Source organism: Dipteris shenzhenensis, chromosome 29 (genome assembly GCF_047967505.1).
Source record: "Dipteris shenzhenensis isolate YYH24624 ecotype China chromosome 29, Dip_SZ_1.0, whole genome shotgun sequence".
Classification (NCBI taxonomy): domain Eukaryota; kingdom Viridiplantae; phylum Streptophyta; class Polypodiopsida; order Gleicheniales; family Dipteridaceae; genus Dipteris; species Dipteris shenzhenensis.
This window is the reverse complement of record NC_141624.1, coordinates 1,706,760-1,731,156: the sequence shown is the minus strand read 5'-3', so window position 1 is coordinate 1,731,156 and position 24,397 is coordinate 1,706,760. Positions and strand designations below refer to the sequence as shown.

Here is a 24,397-nt window from a genome sequence, read left to right as displayed (position 1 = left end):
TCAGAGGTCGGTGCAGTTGGCTGCAGCCGACTGGCCTAGTCGGTCAGTTTGAGGTCACCAGGCCATCCTATAAAAAGGGCTCCATTCCCTCCTTATTTCTTATCAGCTGCACAGACCAGCCTTGCACCGGCAAGTGTGCTGGGAGAGGAGTAGACAGAGGATTTGGTCCAGCATCTCTTGGCTGGTTGTATGCTCATCTTTGAGCTTTTGTCTGCCCACATCTGTGGATTGCAGAAGTCAAAGATGGTGGATGGACTTCCACCGATTGCAGGCAATGATCGTGTTTGCAGGGCTTGCTTGGAGGGCAAGCAACACATGGACAAGTTCCCACAGGAGGCCTCATCACGGGCCAAGAAGCTGCTCGAGTTGGTTCATTCCAACATCTACGGCCCGATGTCAATAAATTCATTCGCAAGTTCGCGGTATTCTCTTTTATTTGTGGATGATTTTAGTCGCATGACGTGGGTATTCTGCCTGGCCAAGAAGTCTCAGGCTTATGAAAAATTCAAAGATTGGAAGGCTCAGTGAGAGAAGGAGAGCGGGGAGGTAATCAAAGCCTTCCGCACAGACATAGGGGGAGAGTTCACTTCTACCGAGTTCAATGGATTTTGCAAGAAGCACGGGATCAAGAGACAGCTCACTACAGCTTGAACTCTCCGCAGAACGGAGTTGGTGAGAGGAAGCACATGACCGTCACAGAGACAGGTTTGACCATGTTGCGAGGGAGGAATCTCTCAAACCCGTGAACATCGCCGTTCACATCCTCAACAGAACCAAGACCAAGGCTGTTGATGACAAGACTCCATATGAAGCTTACTATGGTAAGAAGCCCACGATATCTCATATACGGATTTTTGGTTCTAATGCATTTGTTCATGTGCATAAAGATGAGCGGACAAAGCTTGATTCCTATAGTTGACGATGTATCTTTGTGGGATACAGTGAAGAATCCAAGGCCTATTGACTGGAAAAGAAGAAGATCCTTATCAGCAGAGACGTGATCTTTGAGGAGTCAAAGCCACCGATAGCAGAAGAGGTTCTTGAACTTCCTTCATTATCCCAAGGTCACCATCCAAGAGGTGGAGATGACTGAAGAGGAGGAGGAGGAGGAGCATGTTGTTCCAGGACCGGCTCCCAAGGCGACTCCAGCAAAGGCACCTCCATCAGAGAAGAAGCTACCTCAGTGGTATTTAAAGACTTTAACAGACTCACGGGTCACGGACATTCCCGAGAGCAGTTCCGGAGTGTGGCGGTCTTGACGCAACATAAAGACTCCCTCCGTGAACTACGCTATGGTGGCTCAGCTTGAGGAGCCCCGTTCCTTCTAGGAAGTGAAGGATATTCCAAAATGGCACGAAGCCATGTAGGCAGAGATGCATGCCATTTTGAAAAATGACACCTAGGATTTAGTATCCAAACCAACCAAGCGTCAGAGAAGAAGCTACCTCAGTGGTATTTGAAGACTTTAGCAGACTCACAAGTCACGGACATTCTCAAGAGTAGTTTTGGAGTGCGGTGGTCTCAACGCAACATGAAGACTCCCTCCGTGAACTATGCTATGGTGGCTCAGCTTGAGGAGCCCCGTTCCTTCCAGGAAGCGAAAGATATTTGAAATTCATGTTCATGCCTTGCAAGTGATTGCTGGTTCATCGTTTAAGGGAAGTGGTACTGGATCGGGATAGAAGGAAGGAGAGAGAGAGTGAAGGGTGATTTCGTTGCAAGATGTGACGGGTTGAGAGAGAGGGAGAGAGGTGTAGCTAGGATGAGGTAGTGAGGTCCGAGTAGAGGAGTGAGAAGGGAGTTGTGAGAGAGCGTAGAGCTGGGGCGAACCAAGGGGGATTCCGTGGGTGGCTGGCTGCTCAGGGGACGTGATGGCATGTAGAAGAGGAGTGCAGGAAGGTGCATTGCAGGATAGGGCTAGATCGCAATCTCGGCCATATGCTTTTCGGAGGGGCCTAGAGGCTTAAAAAAGCACTATCCCTCCGTTTTTGGAGGGTGAGCTTTTGAAAAGCAGGGCTTTACTAAAAGCCTGCTCTCCCGTTATTAATTCGGCCACCTTGCCTTCTCTCCTAGCCTGTGGATTGCACAACCTTCCAGCCCCTCTACATCTTCACGCTTGGGAGCCAGAAATGCTGTATGGCCTGCTGCAGAAATCCGTACGGACAGCCAGGAGCGGGAGTCTGGGTTCCAGGAATCCGAGCGGATTGTCAGCTCAGCCCAGCCTACCTTCTTCATTGGCTAGTCTTCCCTTCTTCCGTTGTCTCCTCCTTGGCCAGCTTTCACTTCGTCTCTACCTCCTAGCTCCGAGGCCACCTGCTTGTTTCTCTTCTCTAGCCTATCTTCTTTTTCAGATCAGATTTCAGTCATGGCTGATTCCGTAGACCCCGGGCTTGCGATGGGAGACCAGGATATGAACTACCATGCGGATGATGACCAGGCTCTCTACGATGATTTGATTATGAAGACTGCCTTCAGTGAATTCACCACTGCTCTCGATGAAAAGTTTGAGCGGGTTAATACGAATCAAATGGGGTTGACACAGCAACTCCAAGGGATTCAGACTTCACTCTCACTTTTGACTAGCACTGTTCAGGCGCTCACGCATGTGGATGCCTTGGCTTCAGTGTTAGGTCCGAACATCACTCCAGATCCTTATCCGGAGATCAGAAGTCTCGTATCAAGGAGGTGGTTGACACTTGGTTGCACAAGTGGCAAGTACACTTCCAGTTTCACCCTTACCCAGATGACATGAAAATGTAGCTTGCAGCAGGATATATGTCAGGGAAGGCTTTATTGTGGTGGAAGGAACTTCGACCCAAGCCTCTAACATGGATAGAATTCGAAGAGGTCTTCAGGAAAGAGTTTCTGAAGGAGGAGGAAGATTACGATATCGTAGGCAAGCTCAAAGCCCTTGATATGTCCAAGCTGAATCTGACTTTTGAGGTTTATCTTCAGAGGTTTCGGGATTTGTAGACCAGAGCTACAAAGATGGATCCAGTGACCTTGTTAGGTTTCTTTGTGGAAGGTTTGCCTGACTGGTACAAGCTACAGATCAAGAACAACAAGTGTACCACTTTGCAAGAGGCCATGAATTACGTGCGCATCTATGATGATACCATGGCCAGCGCAAAGGGAACCACCATTCCCGACACGGGTGGGAAGAACAAGAGGAAGTTCTTCCAGTCTACCATTGGTACCGGGGAGTCGAAGTCTATAGACGACGCCTCCGAGAAGAACTCGACTCAGACGAAGAATGGTCATGCCCGTTTCCTCCGCACATTGAAGTCAAAGAAAGAAGGACGTTGCTTCATATGCGAGGAGCGGGGCCACACTAGGAATGATTGTCCTAAGCGCAAGAAGTAGATGCAAGTACCGGGACCGAAGCTCCATGCGGGTCCAGGTACCAAAGCTAAGGGAGCTAATCAAAGTTTCGATGACAGGTATTTCTATAAATGTCATTACCTGCCCACTTTCTTGTAATTGCACTTTTAATAATTTGTTATTTGGTTCCCATGATCTTTTTTGAGTTTATAGAGAAGTTAAGGACCAAAGAGTTCACATTCTCTTTGACCCGGGCAGCTCTCACAATTTTGTTAATTACAAACTTGTGCAGAGGATGGGACTGTCCACTATACCTAGCGATCACACCTACGAGGTGCAGCTTCTAGCTTTCAGCTGGGAAGCAGTTATGGGATCGCAAGATTGAGGCACTTTCTATCCAGATCTACACGGCTGCTCTTACGTGCTATGTCATGCACTTGGAACATGTGGACTTGTTAATCGGAATAGAGTGGTTTAAAACCCACGATATTCGGATTGGATGAAAAGAGCATACCCTTTCTTCTTTGGATAAGGACACTCAATTTTGTATTCAGTGTGATAATATTCCCTCTTCTCAGGGACCTATTTTATCTGCGATGCAGCTTCGGAATATAATAAACACTTCTCATTATGATGTGTATCAGTGTGTTTTGATTCCGCTTTCTTTATTTGTTGTCTCTGTTAATAACAAAAATGATTTAAGCGTGTTTGAACACCGTGAATTGAGAATGTTGTTGGATGATTTCATGGATGTATTCCTTGCTCAAGTGCCAGAAGGTTTACCTCTAGAACGGGCAGTAGACCATCGCATAGATTTAGTTCCTGGGGCTCAACCTATTAGTGTTCCACCTTATAGGATGAGCCAGCTTAAGGAGGATGAGTTAGCTTCACAGCTACAAGATTATCTGAATATGGGCTATATTCGCCCAAGTAAATCACCTTGGGGAGCACCTGTCCTCTTAAGAAGGAAGAAAGATAATTCGTGGAGAATGTGTATAGATTATAAACGATTGAATAAAGTGACAATTAAGAATCGATACCCTCTTCCTCATTCTGATGATTTGATAGATCTTTTGGCAGAGCGAAGTATTTCACTAAGATTAATTTGCATACGGGTTATCATCAGATCTGTATCTATGCTAAACACACAGATAGAACCGCATTCCGAACTAGGTATGGCCACTATGAGTTTCTTGTATTACCTTTTGGTTTGACCAATGCTCTTGCCACCTTCCAGCAAATGATGAATGATTTGTTCCGAGATTTTCTAGGCAAATTCGTTGTTGTGTTCTTAGATGACATCTTGGTATATAGCCGAATGCTAGAGGATCACATCGGACACCTCCAGGTTGTCTTAGTTATTCTAAGACAGCATAAGCTCTATGCCAAGATGAGTAAATGTGTTCTTAGATGACATCTTGGTATATAGCTGAACGCTAGAGGATTACATTGGACACCTCCGGATTGTCTTAGTTATTCTAAGACATCATAAGCTCTATGCTAAGATGAGTAAATGCGACTTCTTTATGAAGGAGATCATTTACTTAGGATACAAGATTTCTTCTGAAAGTATTAGCATTGATCTAGATCGCATCCAGAAGGTCTTGGAATGGCCTATTCCTCAGACTGTGAAACAACTTCGTTCTTTTCTAGGATTTACGGAAGTCTGTGCGTGATTATTCACACATCATGGCACCCCTGACTAACATATTGAAAGGTCGTGGACGCAGGTCTACCCAACCGATCTCTTGGAATGATGCATTGAACAAGGCTTTTGAAACCTTGAAGTTAACTATCAAGGAAGCACCCGTTCTTGCATTACTTAATCCTACCCAGCCCTATGTTTTAGAGGCCGATGCGAGTGATTTTGCGATTGGGGCAGCTTTATTTCAAGAGGGCAAACTTGTAGCTTTTGAGAGTAAGAAGCCAGACGACATGGCCTACATCATATGGTGACCAGAGGTGTTTACAAAGAACACAATAGTTTATTTCATTCATTTTGGAGGACTATCCAGGCAGAGTACCTTGACTCAACATAAAAGAGAGATATGGAGCATATGTGGAGCTGGTTCAAAAAGCATAATCATCATAGGAGGCCTTATCTTGTGGAGGCACATCAACCGAAAGTAAATTGGCAGTTTTTGGTTTTGTAGTTGCTTCCTTTTTGGCCTTACAAAACTTTTCATGGTGATTGTTTTGCCACAATATTTGCAAGGATTGATCTTGAAGCAATCTTTTGAGAGGTGATTTGTCTTCCCACAATGTTTGCGAGGTGGAAACTTGCCCATTTGAGTATTTATGGCATAGGCTGTGTCATTGCCTCTCCGGAGTTCCTTGTGCCTTTCTTCTTCTTGAAGGGCAGTAATAAGACCTTTAAGAGTAGGATTAGGAATATTTTTCAATGTGGTGACAACATGATCATAATCTTCAGGCATACTTTTGAGCAATATTGCCATTGCATCATCCGTAGTGATTGGAGAGTTGATAGAAGCAAGTTGGGTCATGAGACTCCGCATGTGATTGACATGGGCAGCCAAGGGAGTGCCATTAGCCATCTTTAATTCAAAGAAAGCAATCTTAAGTGACAATTTTGAGATGTGAGAGCTAGCACCAAAAAGAATATCAAGCTTTTGCCAAGCTTCAGAAGGAGACTCCATATCAGAAATGTGATGAATATAGTCATCTCCTAAGCCAAGAGCAATAATGCCATAGGCTTTCTCCTCTTTAGCAGGATCTCGTGCCGGGCGTGTAGGAGCTGAGGATTCTCCAGCATTAGAGGCTGTTGAAGAAGAAGTTGAAGTAGGTTTGACAAGCCTCCAGAGGTTTTCCCTCATCAATGCAAACTTAATTTTCATTCGCCATGTGTGAAAGCCTTTATCATTGAACTTATCAATATGCAAGAAGGTAGCCATGAGAGGGTCTAACCCAAAATGGGCAATGTCTACTCTCTTACAAGGCTAGAAAAAACTGAAAAGCTTCAAAGTATAAGCATTTTGTGTAGAAAAGACTTGTAACCAAATTCCATAATAAAAATCATAGTGGAAATGATACTTCAACTTGCATGCTTCATAGAGGTGGCTAAATGAAAGTATTCCAAGCAAATCCAGGTATAGAAACCTCAAAGAAAGTTGTAGCCACAATTGTACTGATGCTATTCAACACTTTGAAATATCAGAAATGCCAAAGTAGCATCTAATGTAGCACCAAATTCATAATATTGTCAAAACTGTCCAAAACAGAGGCCTGATCTTGGAGGGCTTGGATCTCCCTCTTCAAAGCAAAGAAAAGAGGGCTTCCTAGCTCAAATGAAAGCTCACATATGGGCGAATCTCTAGTGCAGAGGTCAGGCGTAATGTCGCGCGGCGTTGTTGGCTGGAACGTCGTCAATGTCGATTGGTTTTTGGCTCTGTTCTCTTTGAATATACAACCATTGCTGCTCAAACTTGGATACAAGATAGTCCAAAGTATGGGAAAGCTTTCCCTAAAAGGAATTAGAAAGAGGTGGAGCAGAGAAGGAGAATACGCGAAAGAGAGCTTCGACAAAATTCGGGGAATGGCGACCAACAGCGACGATCATTCTCTAGTTCCTTGCATGTGGAAGGTCGTCTATACGAAGGGTCTCCCTAGCCAGAAGGACTCTAGAAGAGGTCGCCTGTAGGAGGAGAATTCAGCCCTCCAAGTGATTGGGTAGAAAGGGGCAAAATGGAGACGAAGGTGGAGGTGGGGAAGAAGATGATGACATGGCATAAATGGGCTCAAGGAGGATCATAGTGCTCTGATACCATGTTGGAGAAGTGAAAAGGAAAGCATGGAGCTGAACACAAAACAAGAGAATGCTTATAGAATGAAGAAGGGTGAGGTCCATATGTAGGCACCTCTACATGAGCCACCAAGCTCCACAATCATCTCTTCAATCAGCTCCTGGAATCTCTCAATCAGCCTATGTGGCATCTACCACCACCTAACAGTGCTTATGGGCACCTAACTGTGCCTCTAGCACACACACATAGAACCCAAGGTGTGCCTGGGGCATACACCTTGAGATATCCCAACAGACACTACTTGTATGGTTCGAAGTTTCTTGTATTGACCGATCACCAGTCAATCAAGTATGTGTGTGACGGGTTGAATTGAGAGGAAGAAAGGCTAGATGGACATAGTTAATGCAAGATTTTGAAATACGTTATCGAAAGGGTTCGCTGAATAGTGTGGCGGATGCCTTAAGTCGAGTCAAGTTTGTAAATGCTATGTCATTTACGGAAATATCCTCAGACCTATTTCAATCCTTGAGAGGGCTTTGCACAACTGATAGTCATTTCAGTTCTTATTGGCAGAAAGTCCAGGATGGGAGCTCCATGGTTGACCAGGACTCGGGGATTGTGCCACCTACTGTATAGGCGGCAGGAGGTCAGTGGATGATTAGGAATGGCTTGTTGTTCCGGAATGGAAAGATATGTGCACCAGATGTTTCGGATCTTCGATCCAAGATTCTCTGGGAATGTCATGATGCTCCTAGTGCTGGACATCTAGGTATACATCGGACTCTGTCTCTTGTGAAGCATACCTTTTATTGGCCTAAGATATGTGCATTTATTGAAAACTATGTGGTAGGTTGCCGGGTTTGTCAGGTTACTAAGGTAGAACGCCTTCGAAGCGTGGGTTTATTACAGCCATTGCAAATCTCGGTAATAAATGGGAAAGTATTTCCATGGATTTTATTACCGGTTTGCCTAGAACGTGCAAGGGTCATGGCTCCATTTGGGTCATAGTGGATCGTCTGACAAAAATGACTAGATTCTTACCTACTAGAACAACCATCTCAGCTGTTTAGCTGGCTCACGAGTTTGTGGACCAATTGTTGAAGCTGTATGGTTTGCCCTTTGACATAGTCAGGGACAGGGACTCGAAGTTTACAAGTAACTTTTGGACACTTGTTTTTGAGAAGTTGGAAACTACTCTAAGTATGAGTTCCTTAGATCATGCACAATCTGATGGCAGTACAGAGAAGGTCAACCAATTGGTTGAAGATATGCTTCGGACATATGTTTCTAAGAGACAGTCTACAGAGAAGGTTGACCAATTGGTTGAGGATATGCTTCGGGCATATGTTTTTAAGAGAGGGTCTTCATGGGAAGATTATCTCCCTATGATAGAATTTGCTTATAACAATGCAAGCATTCGAGTACTGGTTATAGTCCTTTTATGCTTATGTACGGGTTTCAACCTAAGTCACCAGTTATGGTTGGGTTACAGGGAATCCAAAATGATGCTGCAAAGACATTCTTGCAAGACATGCAAGAAATGTTGCAGTTTGCCAAGGAGTCTATTAGAAGTGCCCAAGATCGGGACATTTTTTATGCTAATAGACATCGTTCACCTAGAGAGTTCTCTGAAGAAACGATGGTATATTTGTGTATTCCCAAGGAATCCAAGAGTCTAGTACTAGTTTGGTTCTGAAGTTATCCCCCAGATACTGTGGTCCATTCAAGGTTATTAAAAGAATTGGACCAGTTGCATATAAACTAGAATTGCCTCCTGATGTTAAAGTACATCCAGTATTTCATGTCAGTAGACTGAAAGAGTTACTAGGTGTTGGAATGGTCACCTCCCCATCTATAAGCCCCCATATGAGGAGAGCGTGGGGGAGGGAGACCTAGGGCAGGATGTGTGCCCAAAGAGAGATTACCTGGATGTGTGGATCTGGGACAGATCTGGAGCATTCATGGTTTGTGGGGTATCCCAAGGATGAAAGGCTGCATCAGGAGCTGCTCATGTGCCGGAAGATGGCGGGGACACATTGTCTTGGATCAGGCCTGGCATGAGGCACTTAGAGGACAGCTTCAGGATGACACAAGGCGTGGAGTCATGGCTGGACTGTGGGCAGGATTGCGACCTGCAACAGACACCAGCAGATGGCGTCAGCATGGCGAGCCATATGGCAAGGGTAGTGGGCAGGCGAAGGGCCTGCAACAGACCCTGATGATGGTGCATAGGTTGGCGCAGCAAAAGCAGGGTGAACAGGTGCTGACATGGCAGGGGATAGAGAACAGCACATGGCAGCCCATATGGAGGGCTGGTTGGGCTGGGCAAAGCCAGCCAACCAGGCCCTATCTAGGGCTCAGCCCCTGCATGGAATCGTGGGCCAGCAAGCCCTGGAAAAGAGAGCCCAGGAGGGCGATTTTGTGGGGCCAGTAAAGGGCCCTATTGGGGCTGGTTGGGCTGAGCCAACCAGGTCGGTTGGGCCAGCCAACCTGGTCTGTCCACTCGGCCCAGGTTGGGACAGACTGGTCGGGTTTCTCAGCAGGCCTTAGGGCCTATATAATGAGAGGCTCTTGGCCTCATTCATTATCCAGCAACCAGCAGTTCCAGGGCAGAAAGGAGCAGCAGGAAGCCTACTCTCTGGGCCTATCTACAGGAGGTGAGAGAGTGCAACAGGTGCTGCAGACTTAGCTCTAGGGAGAGGGTGGACCTTGGCTGTCTTCTAGGGCAGCAAGGTGCTGAGATCATCATACCTTTTGGAGCAGCCATTCACAAGCAGGTTGGAGCAGTGGAACAGGGACCTGTGTGCTGCAGACAGCTTGGCAGGGGCTGCCCACCTAGGCTGATTCACAGGCAGTAAGGTGGAGAAGAACACACTGGACGGAAAGTCTACAGACACTTGAGGTGGAGCAGTGGACTCGAGTCTAGAGATAGCCGGCAGATAGGAGAAGGACCTTGTGGTTAGATCAGAGGACCACACCATTGGTGGGACTCTGGATCTATCTCTTTTGTATTGTGTCCATAGTTTTGGATGGAAATATATAAGTTTTGGTGTCTTCTATATCTAGCTGGTTCATTGTCTATTGATGAGTCTGCATATCTATTGTATGCACATTAAGTAAAGAAGTTTGTGATTCCACACCCCACACGCACACTGTGTGAGCTCCTGGGCATTACTATAAGTCTTCCGTTGTGCGTACCCTCTGTTGGGTCATTTCTAACACTAGGTGCGGATGATTAACTTGTTTCTCCTCAAGAAATAATAGAAGTTACAGATTTGACTTTTACTCCACACGAGCTTGAGAGTATTCTTGAATTTCGTGAAAGACAGATTTGTAATAGTAACTATCATGGAATACAAGATCAAGTGGAAGGATCGTGTTGAGGAGGATGCAACATGGGAGACATTACAGAACCTCCAAAGGACATTCCCAGGTTTTTTAGTGAACTCAGGCGTGAGTTCTTAGAGGAGGGGAAGTATGTCATGTGCACGGATTGGTATCTGATGTGTACTGGGTACACAAGACTAGCTCAGGTAGCCTGGGGAGGCTTAGGGCTAGGCAGGCTTGATTCTCGGGTTGAGTGGCAAGGGTACGAACTAGTTAGAGGTCTTTGCTATTTTTGGCGCTTGGGGCCCGAGTCTATATAAGGGGCCCGGAGGTTCAGTTCTCAGAGAGCTGATGGGAGCAAGTCTCGTTCCTAGGTGCTAGGTTTGATCCTGGATTGAGTCGCGGATGCGTGCTTGCATCATAGCGTAGCCCAAGGCCCAGTAGTAGATCCCAAGCTTCACGGCGCCACATGGTGGTATGGGACACCAGGCTGGTTAGGATCTGGTTGGGAGTTTGTGCCAGTAGCTCAGCTCGTGGCTGGGAGGGGACATCTCCTGATTCGGGATCGCATCCCATAGATGTCGTGGGTGGGCGGTGAGCAGCCTGCTCAGTTTCCTCACATTTGGTGTATTCTTGTGTTTGCTTGCAAATCAGGGTTTTCAAGAGTGCTGGGGTCGTGTCAGTGCCCCACTTGTGAGCCCCCGATTCGAGGGGACAAGGGGGCAGGAGACTATAGGGGGATAAGGGCTGAGAGAACCTGGCTGTTTTGAGGCAGATCTCTTCCAGATCTGTGGCAGCACCCTGCGTGGAGGATTGCGCCAGCACCATGGGCCCATGCGGGGGCATTTGCAGCAGTACCAGGACCAGCCAGCAGCAGCCCAAAGGCCAAGCATATGGGGCCTTACATAGGCCAGCAGGCTGGCCCAAAAACCGACCAAGGGGAGGCCATTTCGGCCTCTTCAAAGGTCGGTGCAGTTGGCTGCAGCCAACTGGCCTAGTCGGCCAGTTTGAGGGTACCAGGCCCTCCTATAAAAAGGGCTCCATTCCCTCCTCATTTCTCATCACCTGCACAGACCAGCCTTGCACCGGCAACCGCGCAGGGAGAGGAGTAGACTCAGGATTCAGTCCAGCATCTCTTGGCTGGTTGTATGCTCATTTTTGAGCTTTTGTCTGCCCACATCTGTGGATGAATATATATCTGAGTTTTGCTATCTTTCCCTCCCCTTCTCTTTGAGTGTTGTTCGAGCTGCAATCGGGAGTGTGAGGAGTGAGTGATTCTATCCTTTACTTTCCAACAAAGATCTCACAATGTTCCAGATCCTACTCAATGTGTGGAGAAAATTACTGATTCAAACCAAGGCATGGATTTGAAGATAGGCAGCCAGATCTGCAACCAAAAGCATGCATAGAAATGTCAAAGAAATAGGACCAAAGACAGCGTACAAAAGGAACCAACCTATACTACGTAGACAACAGGATGCTGCTTGACGGGTGCCAGATCCAAGGTTTCCAGATGCTACCTTATCTGCTGCTTTCTTCTGCTGCTGCATGCCTCAAACTAGAGGTATTTAGTGGCTACAGGAGGAGCCCAAAATGTGCTTCAACACTCTTTCTGCTGCTTGTGTCATACTCTCTTGAAGGAGCTCTAGACACTACAAAGAGCTGCTGGATCAAACTTGCTGCCTTTATATCTGGAGGGGCTGAGCCCTCCCCCTTTCTGAGCTTGCCAACCTGATCTTATAAAGGTCAATTGACTGTGGAGGGGGGTTACCAAGATGGCCAAGCCTAGATGTGCTGCCCTGCCAGCTTAGCCTCTTGGTGGACCAGGACCTGCTTTGGAGCATATATAAGCCGCCACTCCCAGCCTCCCCAGCCTTATTTCGTGGGCCTTATCCCAGTCATTGGCTCCTTTCATTAGGCAGCCAGTTCTGCAACCAAAAGCATGCATAGAAATGTCAAAGAAATAGGACCAAAGACAGCGTACAAAAGGAACCAACCTATACTACGTAGACAACAGGATGCTGCTTGACGGGTGCCAGATCCAAGGTTTCCAGATGCTACCTTATCTGCTGCTTTCTTCTGCTGCTGCATGCCTCAAACTAGAGGTATTCAGTGGCCACAGGAGGAGCCCAAAATGTGCTTCAACACTCTTTCTGCTGCTTGTGTCATACTCTCTTGAAGGAGCTCTAGACACTACAAAGAGCTGCTGGATCAAACTTGCTGCCTTTATATCTGGAGGGGCTGAGCCCTCCCCCTTTCTGAGCTTGCCAACCTGATCTTATAAAGGTCAATTGACTGTGGAGGGGGGTTACCAAGATGGCCAAGCCGGGCAGGTTCATTCATGAGGCAGCTAGGCATTGCGAGCATCTATTCTGACTTCAGAGACATGAAGAGCAGGCCCAGTTGGACGCATCTCAGAGCATGATCATTGAGTTCTTTCAGTCGGATCACACAGACACCCATTCCACAGGTCTTAGACATGATCGTGACCCGGAGCCAGTGACACCACAACTCAGAGAGAGGGTTGATGCACATATTGCACTTGGGGACATTCCCTTCATGTGCGACAAGTGTGACGGTCGCCCTCGTTAGACTAGGAGACATCATAAGACGGCACCCACTTGGGGTCACCAGCACTCCATATCTGATTTCATGCTATCACTCCCTCACTGTTGACGAGGGGAGGGGCCATATTGTCCTATAGCACACTTCATTCTTTCTTATGACGGTAGTGGAGGATGTTTTTGCTATAGATGATGACTATTATTGTTTGGTGTGATTATGTATGATACAGTATTCTGTTTCTACATGGGTGTGGATGCTCGGTTAGTAGCTCCACCCCTCTAGCTGGATTTGTATGAGGTTTTTTCATAGTCTTATAGACCCATTGGTCTTCCGAAGATTTAAATAAACTTTCTTTCTTTCTTTTCTCCTCATTTGGGGGCTTACATGCGGGGAATTGACATATCTATCCCAACATCGTGAGATTGAAACCATCCAGTCACACAACTTCTCTCATCCTTGTGTGCTGCTCCTTGCATGGATGGGGAAAGTGCCAACCATGGGAGTCTACCTCTATCGTCATTGATTGCCCATGTTGAGAGCTTGGTCAAGGTAAGTGATGACTTGGAAGGAGATGTTGATGTGCAAGGGCCCCCTTTGTCACGATTTGTGGTATATTATAGACTTATGCATGGATGGACACTTGTGAAAGGGTATTTTCTTTTGATGGTACACATCCCATGTGCCACAACCCTTCACAGGAGGGCCTCATTGTATGGATCATGTATCTTCAGAAATTCAATGCAATACAGATTTCTTGTTCTTTGCGAGCCTTGCCTTGACTATTGCGGGGCATGCTTAGGGCCTAGAGAGCTAGGCCCCTGCTCTTCCTCATGTATTGATTTTGTATCTGTTCCACCCCCGATAAAAGACGTGGCATGAGTTAGCGAGCGTTCATCTTGCCTTTCCTAATTAAGAAGAATACAACGAAAAGTTGGTATTTTATTACCATCATGACCCTCGTGATATTGTTGCACCCACCCACGCGTGCGCTACACACACAAAACAAACCACCACAACCCACCGTGCCGTGTTGCCATACCTGGTTTTGACGAGGTGCTTTACTTGCTTGGAGAACCTAGGAATAATTTGTACGATTGGATGGATTCTAGTCTGACAAAGGTTTCTTTTTTTTTCCCTCCTCTTTCGTTTTCTCTTTTACTTTCATTGTAGAATTAAGGACTTTCGTTTTCTTTTTTTAGAACAACAAAAATCTGATTTTGTACGATTGGATATATTCTAGTCTTACAAAGGTATATATATATATATAATCTTTGTGAAGCTTTGGAGCGCATCCAGTCCTTTTTTAGACATGTAGTATATCCTAGACATTTTTTGACGCCCATATACACAATTGGTTATGTGGCTTGTAACAAGCTTATCATCCTTTCATTGTAATTTTGACTCTCTTTAAGAAAAGCTATACCAACTTCAAGCGAAGATTATTTGATTTCGTCTGACAGTAAAGGGTTTTGTATAGGGGTTGGCCGAGGTAGGCCAGTTTCACCTCAAGGTTATGACTCGGCTATTGGTGGGCCGTCATCGCCTGAAGCTTATAACACAGGTGTTGGCCGAGGTACGAAACTTTATCCTCAGCATGTTCATCCTCCTCCTCAGTCAAAACCACCATTTTATGCAGAGGGCATAAGCAGGGAACAGCGATTGGATCATCGTCAAGAGCAAGCTCGTCCTCAGCTTTCCCAACAAGAAGCTGGGGATAGGGCAATTGAAATTCTGGAGCAGCGACTTAGAAGAAAAGTTCAGAGAATGGAAGAATGGTCAAAAGATGATGATGATGAGCGTGTCAGGTCTGAAAGGAGAGCATCTGTATGGATGCCACAGGCTAGAGCTCCAAAAGAAAAGAGAAAACTCGCAAAACGTATTCAGCCAGAAATTGAGCTTACAGCAGAGGAGGCGGAGAAGGAAGTTGAACGTTTGAAGGCAATGCAAAATAATGAAAAGATTGAAGAGGTCCAGCGTACACTTTCTCAATTTATGAAAGCTTATGGCGAGGTATGAAATGGTTACACAGCAGTAATTCAGTAAATCTCGTCTTTGTTTGCACATCGTTGATGAAGCATTCTGCATTCTATGTATCTATGCATTTGAATGTATGTATCCACTTGGATGTGCTTTCCCTGATTAATCATGATTTTCCTTCTAAAACTCAAAGTGATATCTTCCATTTTGTTTCTGTTACTTGGTAAGAGGTTATGCCTGTTTAGATAAGCTTGTTTGTGGACTTGTTCAGGGGTCATGCCTCTTTAGATTAGCTTGGTTGTGGTTCTCATTTCTAAGGTCAGGTCTATGTGCTGATCCTGGTAGTTGCAAATAGAGTGAGGACCCATCTTATCTTTGCAATTTGTGCTGTTGCTTATAATGGTGATCTCCTTTTTTCTCTGCAATACAGATGGGTCTAGAGCTCGAATATCACATGGGAGATTTCATGACAAACCCAGATATAGACGAGAAGCCTCTGCCACCACTTGAGGAGTATTTGGAGAAAGCCAAGCCAAATATAATGAGAACTGGCATCGTACGAAGTGAAAATGAGTGGCAAGTATGTAGCTTTGCATTCTTTTTTTCGCAGTAGAATAACAGGAGTTATTTGAAATCAAGAAAGTGTGACAAGTATAGCTTTGTCTCCTATATTTGTTGTTAGTCTGCTTGATAGCATTAACCATTGTTTTGCCCAAGCCTTCCACATTGGTTCATGCAGAAAATCAATGAAAATAACGTAGCGTACATTTGTGCAAAGTGTACTTAGTTTGTGTACTGAAGATGTAAGCTGGGTTGCTACAGAGTCAGGTTTGGAGTATATGATTTGAAGGTTTCTGAGTGGACATTTAGAACAGAAGTTTAGGATGATATTTCTATTTGGGATCAAATTTTAAAGAGCTATTCTTTGCATGTTTGCTCATGCATTCACGTGTGTTCCTTCTTCTGAGCTTTAATTCATAGTTTCTAGAATTAGACCTATCAAGGGATACATAAGGCTCTTGGTCAGGCTAAAAAATTTAGGGTTGTATTGTACAAAATATCATCATAATGCATGTTTGGGCTGTTCAACATTGTATGTAAAAGTTTTCAAAAGGGAGGACGTTGGGATTTTAGAGGTCACCTCCCCACCTGTGAGCCCCCAAATGAGGATATGAGGGAGGTGTACCAGCAGCATGGTTGGGGTCAGAGAGGGGCCACGTGGACAGGTAGAAAGTCTGCCATCTGTACACATGCAGGCTGCCATATGGGCAGCACCCTATGCTGTTGCACAGGCCCTGGAAGAGGTCAGATGGGCAGACTGTGGCTGCAACAGGAGCAGCAGGTTTGTGGCTGCTCAGGGGCTGTTCATAGGCTCAGGAAAACGTTGATGGATGGGACAGGGATCAGACTGAGTCAGCAGTCCGAGGGATCAGACTGAGCAGCAGTCTGCTGGCTCAGGTCAGGCCCAGTCTTGGCAGTCGGCAGAAGCAGGACAGGTTGGCAGACTGGAGGCAGCAATCGGGCCAGACAAGGAGCAGTCTGCAAGCAATACAGGAATTGGTCAGGCCAGCAGGCACCTGCCACATGGCAGACCAGTTGGCAGTAGGGCTGATCTGGTTGGGTATTCAACAGACCGGCTGACCAATCTGTGGGATTTGGTTGGCCAGATCAGGACGGTGTTTTCCCATAAAGGTGCCCCATTGTTGGGGGTCCAAACATTATCTTGTGCCTCAGGTCTCGGATGCATCCAGAGTAGCAGTACTGCAGAGCACCAGGGAGGCCAGGGATACGTCCAGAGAACACTCTCTGCTGCAGAGGTCTTCAGCAGGAAGAAGGGCAGCAAAGAGAGGTGTTGGAGCAGGATCTTTCCAGCCCACTTAATAGCACGCAGGTTGACAAAGATCGGAGGTGCTCTACAATGGTAGAACGCAGCCTATGGAAGTGCCAACAGTCCACATCTAGGCAACATACAGGCTGCTAGATGGTGGTGGGTTGAGCACAACAGTTTGTGACAGAGTTTGCCTATTTTGTGCAATGCAGAATATTCATCATGAGCATGCTCAACATTTGCATCTGTGACTTACGTCAGTAGTACTTATGTGCACACATCTATTGGAGTCAGATTTCTTTCACGCATCGTGTGATTCTTGGGCATATTCTTCTGCTGCAGGAGTGTTGGCTACCACAAGCAACCTCCAATGTTTTCTACATGGTATCAGAGCCCTGAGGGGGAGTCACAAGTGGATAGAGCTTAGGATGAGAACCTTTGGATCTCCAGGCTACAGCAAGAAACCTCCAATGTTTTCTACATGGTATCAAAACCCTGCGGGGGAGTCAAAAGTGGATAGTGCTCAGGATGAGAACCTTGGATCTCAGTTTAGGCTTGCAGAAATTGACTGAAAACGTCTGAAGAACACGTACCTGTGCGAGTAAGTCTGCTGTGGTCAAGTAAGGGATTGCAATTGTTTGTATTAGTTGCATATGTTTTGTTGATCTTCAGTCCAATGGCTTCACATTGCGAATCCCTAACTTCAGAGATGCAAACTGGGTGGAGATAATTACCCTATCTGGAAGGTGAAGCTGCTGAGTCACAGTGTGGTGGCAAGGAAGTTATGGCTGAGTCTGCCCTTCACCTCCGGAGTGCTGACAGAAAGTCAGTACGAAGACTTTGTATAAATGGATGCTCAAGTATGTGTGGGTGTGTGGATTTGTATGTGCGAGAGCATATTTTATACTATGGTCTACACCCATTGTTGGGCGCTGATGACGTCAGTGGGGATGTCATAGTAGCTAGTCTCTGTTATGTGTGATGGAGTTTATGGTTTTCAACCTTATGAGTGACTATCATGAGATTGAAACTGCACTATGTTGTGGTTTTAGAGGATGAGTTTGGGAATGTTCCTGGATTCATCTAGGTATGTATGGAAGGTGAGGATGGGTCGAAAAGGATGTAGAGGTGTGATAAATGCTTATTGCAACGACAACAGATGTGGTGATTCTGCACATTTAGTTGGCAGATACCTTGAAGGAAGCTTAGGACATCTTGAAGGACTCGTACAAAACAAACAAATCTACGAGGATGAGAAAGAAAAGTTTATTAATCTCTACGAAAGACCAAAGGGTCTATGAGACTGAAAAAATCCTTGATACAATGGAAGCGAAGGGTGGGGTCACTAAACGGGCATCCCTACCCAAGGCTGATGTCTGTAATGAGAAAAAGAAAGCAACACATTGCACTATCGCTGCAAGAGACACCCAAAAAGGAAAAAACTCCGAGGAGAACCTCTTGGTCGTCTGCCAATTGGTCAACCGTCCATTCGGGTGGCTGGCCCTGTGTATGCTGTCTTTGAGACCAATTGCACTAGAGAGTGACAAGAGTAGCTCATCTAACAGTGGCTCGGGATTCTGTGAGGGCTGGCATCGAGGAAGAAAGTCAGTGATAGATTGTTGGTGGTGGATCTAAAGTTGTGTTTGACTGAAACACAGCCATGGGGCATCCCCCATGGCTTATGATGAGTGGGCCTTTGTTGTGACTTGCCATTACAATCTGTCAAAGCATGATGCATCTTTGTCTGTTTCAGATTTTATGTCTGATTGGTTTTTTGATAGTGGGATTTTGAGCATATTACATCTTGCAGACAACTATTTCAGTTGTTGTACGATGCACTCAAGGGTGGTATTGTACTTAAGCAAACAATGCATTCTTATCCCGTGAGAGGGATTGGCCAAGTGCAGGTCATCTCGGTGTCGGGGGTTGCAGTGACTCTTGTGGAAGTTTTATATGTTCTAGGTGTAAAAAAGAACCTGCTTTCTATCTCAACCATCTCCAGAAATGGCTTCATGGTTATTTTTTATGGTTATCGCTGTGATGTGTATGACAACTGAGATCTGGCATGATAACTGTATTGTACTTACTGGCACACTTTTCAGAGGGCTGTACCATCTTGATGCATATGAAAAACAAGCTGTTACAGAAGCAAATGTAGCTGCTGAATTTGTAACTTCAGATACAGACTTGTGGCATGAGAGATTGGGACATCTCAATTATGGAGGTTTGGTGAAAAATGGATTCTACGGACATGGTGGTAGACCTTTCACCCATGCACTCATGTGCTAAACATTTGTGTGAGGCCTGCTTGTTGGGTAAAATGCATTGGTTCTCATTTCGAAAAGATGGGACTGTTGGTGCATCTAGAAGTTGCATCTAGTGCATAGTGATGTATGTGGACCGATGCGGACAGCATCACTTCGGGGCTATTTGTACTTTGTCACCTTTGTGGATGACTTCACCAGACATACTTAGGTTTATCCTTTGAAGTCCAAGTCTGATGTCTTCTCTTGTTTCAAGCCCTTTCTTGCCATGGCTGAAAACGAGAGTGGAAACAAGCTCTTGACCCTTTGCACTGACAGGGGGGTAAGTATATGTCTCGTGAATTTTCAGATTTCTTAGCAGCCCGTAGCATAATACATCAGTGCACAGTCCGATACACTCCGCAAAATAATGGAGTTGTAGAGCGGAAGAACATGACATTAATGGAAATGGCCAATGCATGTTGAAGGGGAAGTCTTTGCCCAATAAGTTTGGGTTGGATGCAGTTATGTGTGCCAACTATGTGCTCGATAGAGCACCCACACAAGCATTGATGACCATCACTTCTTGTGAAGCATGGACAGGACGGAAGGCCTGAGATTTCACACATGCAGGTGTTTGTGTCCTTGGCTTATGCACATGTTCCCTCTCAGCTGAGGCATAAGCTGGAAGATGACTCAGTCAAGTGCATTTTCATTGGCTACAGCTCACAGAGCAAAGGATACATGTTGTATGAGCCTAGAATAGGCAAGGTTATTGTCAGCAAGACATGGTTTTTTACTGAGAATGCAGCTTTAACTTGACTGGACTGTAGAAAACAGCCATCGGAGATGGCTGATGTCATTCCTTGCTGCCCCTCTTTCACAGCCCATGACTGCATTATCCAATTCATGTGGACATAAGATCAAAAGTTCTGATATTATCTTCATATAAGGTCAATGTTTATATGCTTAATCCCTAATGTTTTATGTGTCTAAGAATTTGTGTGTGGGGGGATGCCATTTTAATAGCTTATGCATCTTAGCTAGTAGCTTCATTGTCGCTACTCAATCACATATTTTACACATCACATTGAGAGGTTGTTCTTGCTTCAAGCAAGTGGGATCGTTCTCAGAGGTCACTCGACCTGATTTGCACGTAGTACTCTAAATCATGAAGATTTGAAAAGTAAAACAAAATAAACAAACGTGATTAAAAAATATAGATGCATCAGGCCGAGAGCTGCTCCTTGCTGGCTCCCCGCTGCCCCCTTGTTGAGAGACAATCTCCCTACCCAGCTTCCGCCCAGTAGATTTGAGGACCATTGCATTGTGTCTCTCCCAGGTTCTATGCCGCAAGAGTCAGTTTTCTTACAGACTATCCAAATCTATGGAGGGTGAGTTGGAGCAGCAACTCCTCCGTGCTGGTTTTATATGCCCTTCATCTTCACCTTTTGCAGCTTCTACATTATTCATTCAGAAGAAGGATAAGTCAGCACGATTGTGTGCTTACTATTGCGCACTCAACAAGTTGACGATCAGTAGCAAATTCCCAATGCCTTGCATTGAGTACATCGTGGAAAGGCGCAATGGTGCAAGGTATTTCTCAAAGATTGATCTCAAAATTGGTTACCATCAAGTCTGTATTTTTTAGGCTGACATTCTGAAACGTCATTACGAGTTCATAGTCATGCCATTTGGGCTTAAGAATGCACCCCTCACCTTCAACAAGATTATATTGAAGATATTTTGAAGTATATTGGTGAGTGTGCATTTATTTTTCTGGATAACATTTTGATATTATCCTCATCTATGGAGCAGCGTTTGCAGCATGTTACGCAGGTCCTTCAGGTCTTACGAGACAACCAGCTCTAGATCAATGCGAAGAAGAGCGCATTCGGACAGCTTGAAGTACAAGGGCTATATAAGGCATCTACTTGGATTGCGAAAAGTTTCTGGCTATGCAGGTTGACCTGTCCGCACAACAGTGCTAGAAGTAAGGTCTTTTGTTGGTCTTTGCTAAGGATATAGCTCACATCTGGATGGCTTTTCCACTTGTGCTGCCCCACATATAGATCTACTCAAAGGGGTGAAGACACACAAGCGAAAGATCTCAATCACCGACCCAGTGCTAGAGGTTTTTCAGGAGTTGAAGACATTGGCCTCTAAAACTCGTCTTAAGGTTAGCATCTTGGGATGACCCCTTCTTGGTGATTAGTGAGGTCACCGATGCCAGTAATGTGGCCATTAGGGTGGTACTCTAGCAAGAAGATCTGCTAGTAGCATATTATAGCATGAAGTTGAATGCGGCCAAGCGGAATTATTGAGTCTATGACAGAGAGTTGCACGGGGTCATTCAAGCATTGGAAGCCTTTTTTATATGGGCGTACATTCATAGTCAAGACCATTAGGCTCTCAAGTGGCTTCAGACAATGCCCAGTGCCCATTGGAGTGATCAACAAGCTAGGTGGAGCCAAATCCTTCAGCAATTTGGTGGTATGATATAGTATGTCCGTGGCAAGCATAATCAAATGCTGATGCTCTCAGCTGCAATATACTATTCAGGGGGCACTTGTGCTTTAGATTCAGGGCAAAGATCTTGAGCGCATTAAGGCATAGTACGTAGATTCAGCCAAGTTCGGCACCCAATACCATTTGGTGACATCTCCTAACCCAGGCCATTATTCTATTTAGGATGGGTGGTTGTTTTATTAGAATCGACTTTGTGTGCTTAAATACAAACGGAAAGCTCTTCTCCATGATGCCCATGATTCTCATCGGGATCCATCGAGGCATTAATAGTACATTGGAGAAGCTAGAGTGGTTATTTCATTGGCAAGGATGCGACATGATGTTTATAGCTATGTCCAATGCTGTCAAATCTGCCAAAAGGTTAAGGCATCCCATAAGAAGGTGGCAGGCTTGCTCAAGCCATTGCCCATTCCGGAAGGCCCCTTTCAGGATATATCTCTCGATTACATGGGACCTCTCCTAGTGTCCACAGATGAACGCAAAACACAATGCTTGACTATGATTGATTGGTTCAGCAAAATTTGCATGCTTATACCTTGCATGTAGACGATCACAGCAGAAGATGTCACGTGCCTTTTTCATTCGGTTTTGGTATCCCATTGGTGGCTTGCTGCAAACGATTTCCTCAGACAGGGACGCCAAGTTCACTTAACACTTGTGGCGTGCCTTATTCAAAGATTTTGGAACCAAGTTACAGTTGCTCAGTGCCTTTCATCCACAGTTAGATGGGCAGACATAAGTTTATAACGGTGATAAGGAAAAAATGGAAAGACAACCAGGAATTATGTACTTCACCACGTCAGATAGCTGAGACTTCATAGGGATCAGCTGCAATGTGGGCTCGTACATGATGAGCTTATGAACCAGATTCCAGAGTATGTGTCTTTGTAATAGGCACCGAGACAAACCCCCATAAAAACTGACTGAACATAGATCACACAGACTCAGAGAGAACCAAAGGACTACACAACCCGAGACAACTAGACTTTAGAACTGAACTTTCCTCAACAACTCAGAGAACAGTCAGCCTCAGAATACTACGAACCCACAGCCCACATGAAGACATCTCAAGCAACAGCCTCAGCCTCTTCTATTTCCCGTATTGTATGCTTTCCGTCATATTTGTGAGTATAGGGTAGAGAGAGAGCAAGAGAGAGTGAGCTGAGAGCTGAGAGCTTGAAAGCTTAGTTGCAATAGAAGAGTGTAAGAGTACAACTGAAAGAGTAAGAGATAAGGTTTTGTCCTAGTGACAAAACCTTAGTAGTCACTAACCATAGTTAGTGAACTAACTGTGGTTAGGGGGGAAAACCTCTTAAAGAGGGAAAAGTGCCCCTAACTAGCTTATTAAATTACATTGGTCACTGCTGAATTATATCTATAATTCTAACACCTCCCTGCAGTGCCAATGTTGTTGAGAATATGCATCTCCAGGAGTGGCTGGCCGACCAGCCCCCACGCAGCAAGGGGGGCCAGAGGGGGTAGGCTGGCTGACCAGCTGGTCGGCCCAGTTGGCCTGACCGACCAGGCTGGTCGGTCCAGGCAAACTGGCCGACTCCCCCCCTGGCCTGCCCTATAAAAGGGCCTCCTTCCCTTCACTTCCTCCATCACTTCTTGCAGCTCCTCAAGGCTCCAGCATACAGCCTGCTCCTGACCATCCCCTCAGAGCCCCCTCTCAGCTGCTCAGTTGGCTGCCCACACTTCCGCAGCAGATCTTGCCTCTTCAGGGCTCTTGCCTCCTCGCTCCAGGCCTCTACAGTTCCCTTGTTCCAAGGTTCCTGCCTCTTCACCCAGGCTCCTTCAGCCTCCTCTTCTCTAGGATCTCGCCTCCTCAGTTCAGGCTCCTCTAGCCTCTTCACTCCAGGCCCCTGCCTCTTCGTTTCAGGCTTCTCCTGCCTCCGTGCTCTCAGGCTTCAGCTTTCTTGTGTTCCCCTTTTTCTCTGCTTCAGTTCAGCCTCTCCTGCAGCCCTTGTTTTCATATCTTATTCAAGATATCTTGTATTTCAGTTGCTGCCCTGGTTTAAGGGCTGATTTACAGCAGATCAGTTGTGGCACATTTTGTTATCTCTAGTGTTCTCTGTATGGCTCTATAATTTCAGTTTGTTTGCATCTTCCGCTGCCATTTTAATATGGTATCAGAGCACCAGGTTACTCTCTGATCTGGGAACTTCTATATTGATGAAGTTGAAGAAGTTTGTCCTCGTCAGCAACTCTCCTTCCCACTGACTACAGAGCTCTCTTCTCCCCTCCCTATATTTTTTTTTTTTGCTGCCTGTCGGCAGCCCTGTTCTAGACCTTGATCTTTTCCTCAGCCCCTTGTTGCTGTCCATTCCCTGGTTTCAGTTATGGCTGATGAAACAAAGGATTCTACTCCGGATCTTCGCGTATCCCCTATGTCCAGTTTCTTTCAAGAGTCTGACAAGCCTGTACGTATTCCCACTCTTCCTACATTTCCAGATACTCGGCAGTTAGATGGGACCAATTATTCTCTTTGGAAAATTCAGATGGCGTCTGTATTGGAATCTTATGATCTTGCTGAGTTTGTTTATCCCGGGATCCCTCGTCCGTCACCTGAGGAGGAGCCACATGCTTCTCTTATCTGGGATAAATTGAATGCTCGTGTACGTTCGTTCATCTTTCTCAATTGTCAACCAGGGGTTCTCAATCATATCAAGCATCTTACTTCTGCACGTGCTATTTGGGAATTTCTTGATGGCATGTATCTTCGCGTCACTCCCATGAAACGTATTTCCTTGGAAGTTCAGCTTCGTCGCCTCGATCCGACTACTTCCCCTTCCATACGGGACCACATCAACAAAATGCAGAGCATGCATCAGGACATCCTCCAT

At 45.7% G+C, this 24,397-nt stretch overlaps 1 protein-coding gene across 2 annotated transcripts in view; it reads left to right on the top strand.

Annotated features, from left to right (window-relative positions):
* LOC147882295 (hydroxyproline-rich glycoprotein family protein) overlaps positions 1–24,397 on the top strand; it is a 53,452-nt gene that overhangs the window by 4,250 nt on the left and 24,805 nt on the right. For both annotated transcript variants that reach the window (XR_015543858.1, XM_087400389.1), the window contains exons 3-4: positions 14,452–14,984; positions 15,382–15,531. Coding sequence is in view for 1 of the 2 variants with exons in the window: in XM_087400389.1 (XP_087256515.1) it covers positions 14,452–14,984; positions 15,382–15,531 (683 nt within the window). In the remaining variant the exon portion in view is untranslated. The remainder of the gene's footprint in view (positions 1–14,451; positions 14,985–15,381; positions 15,532–24,397) is intronic.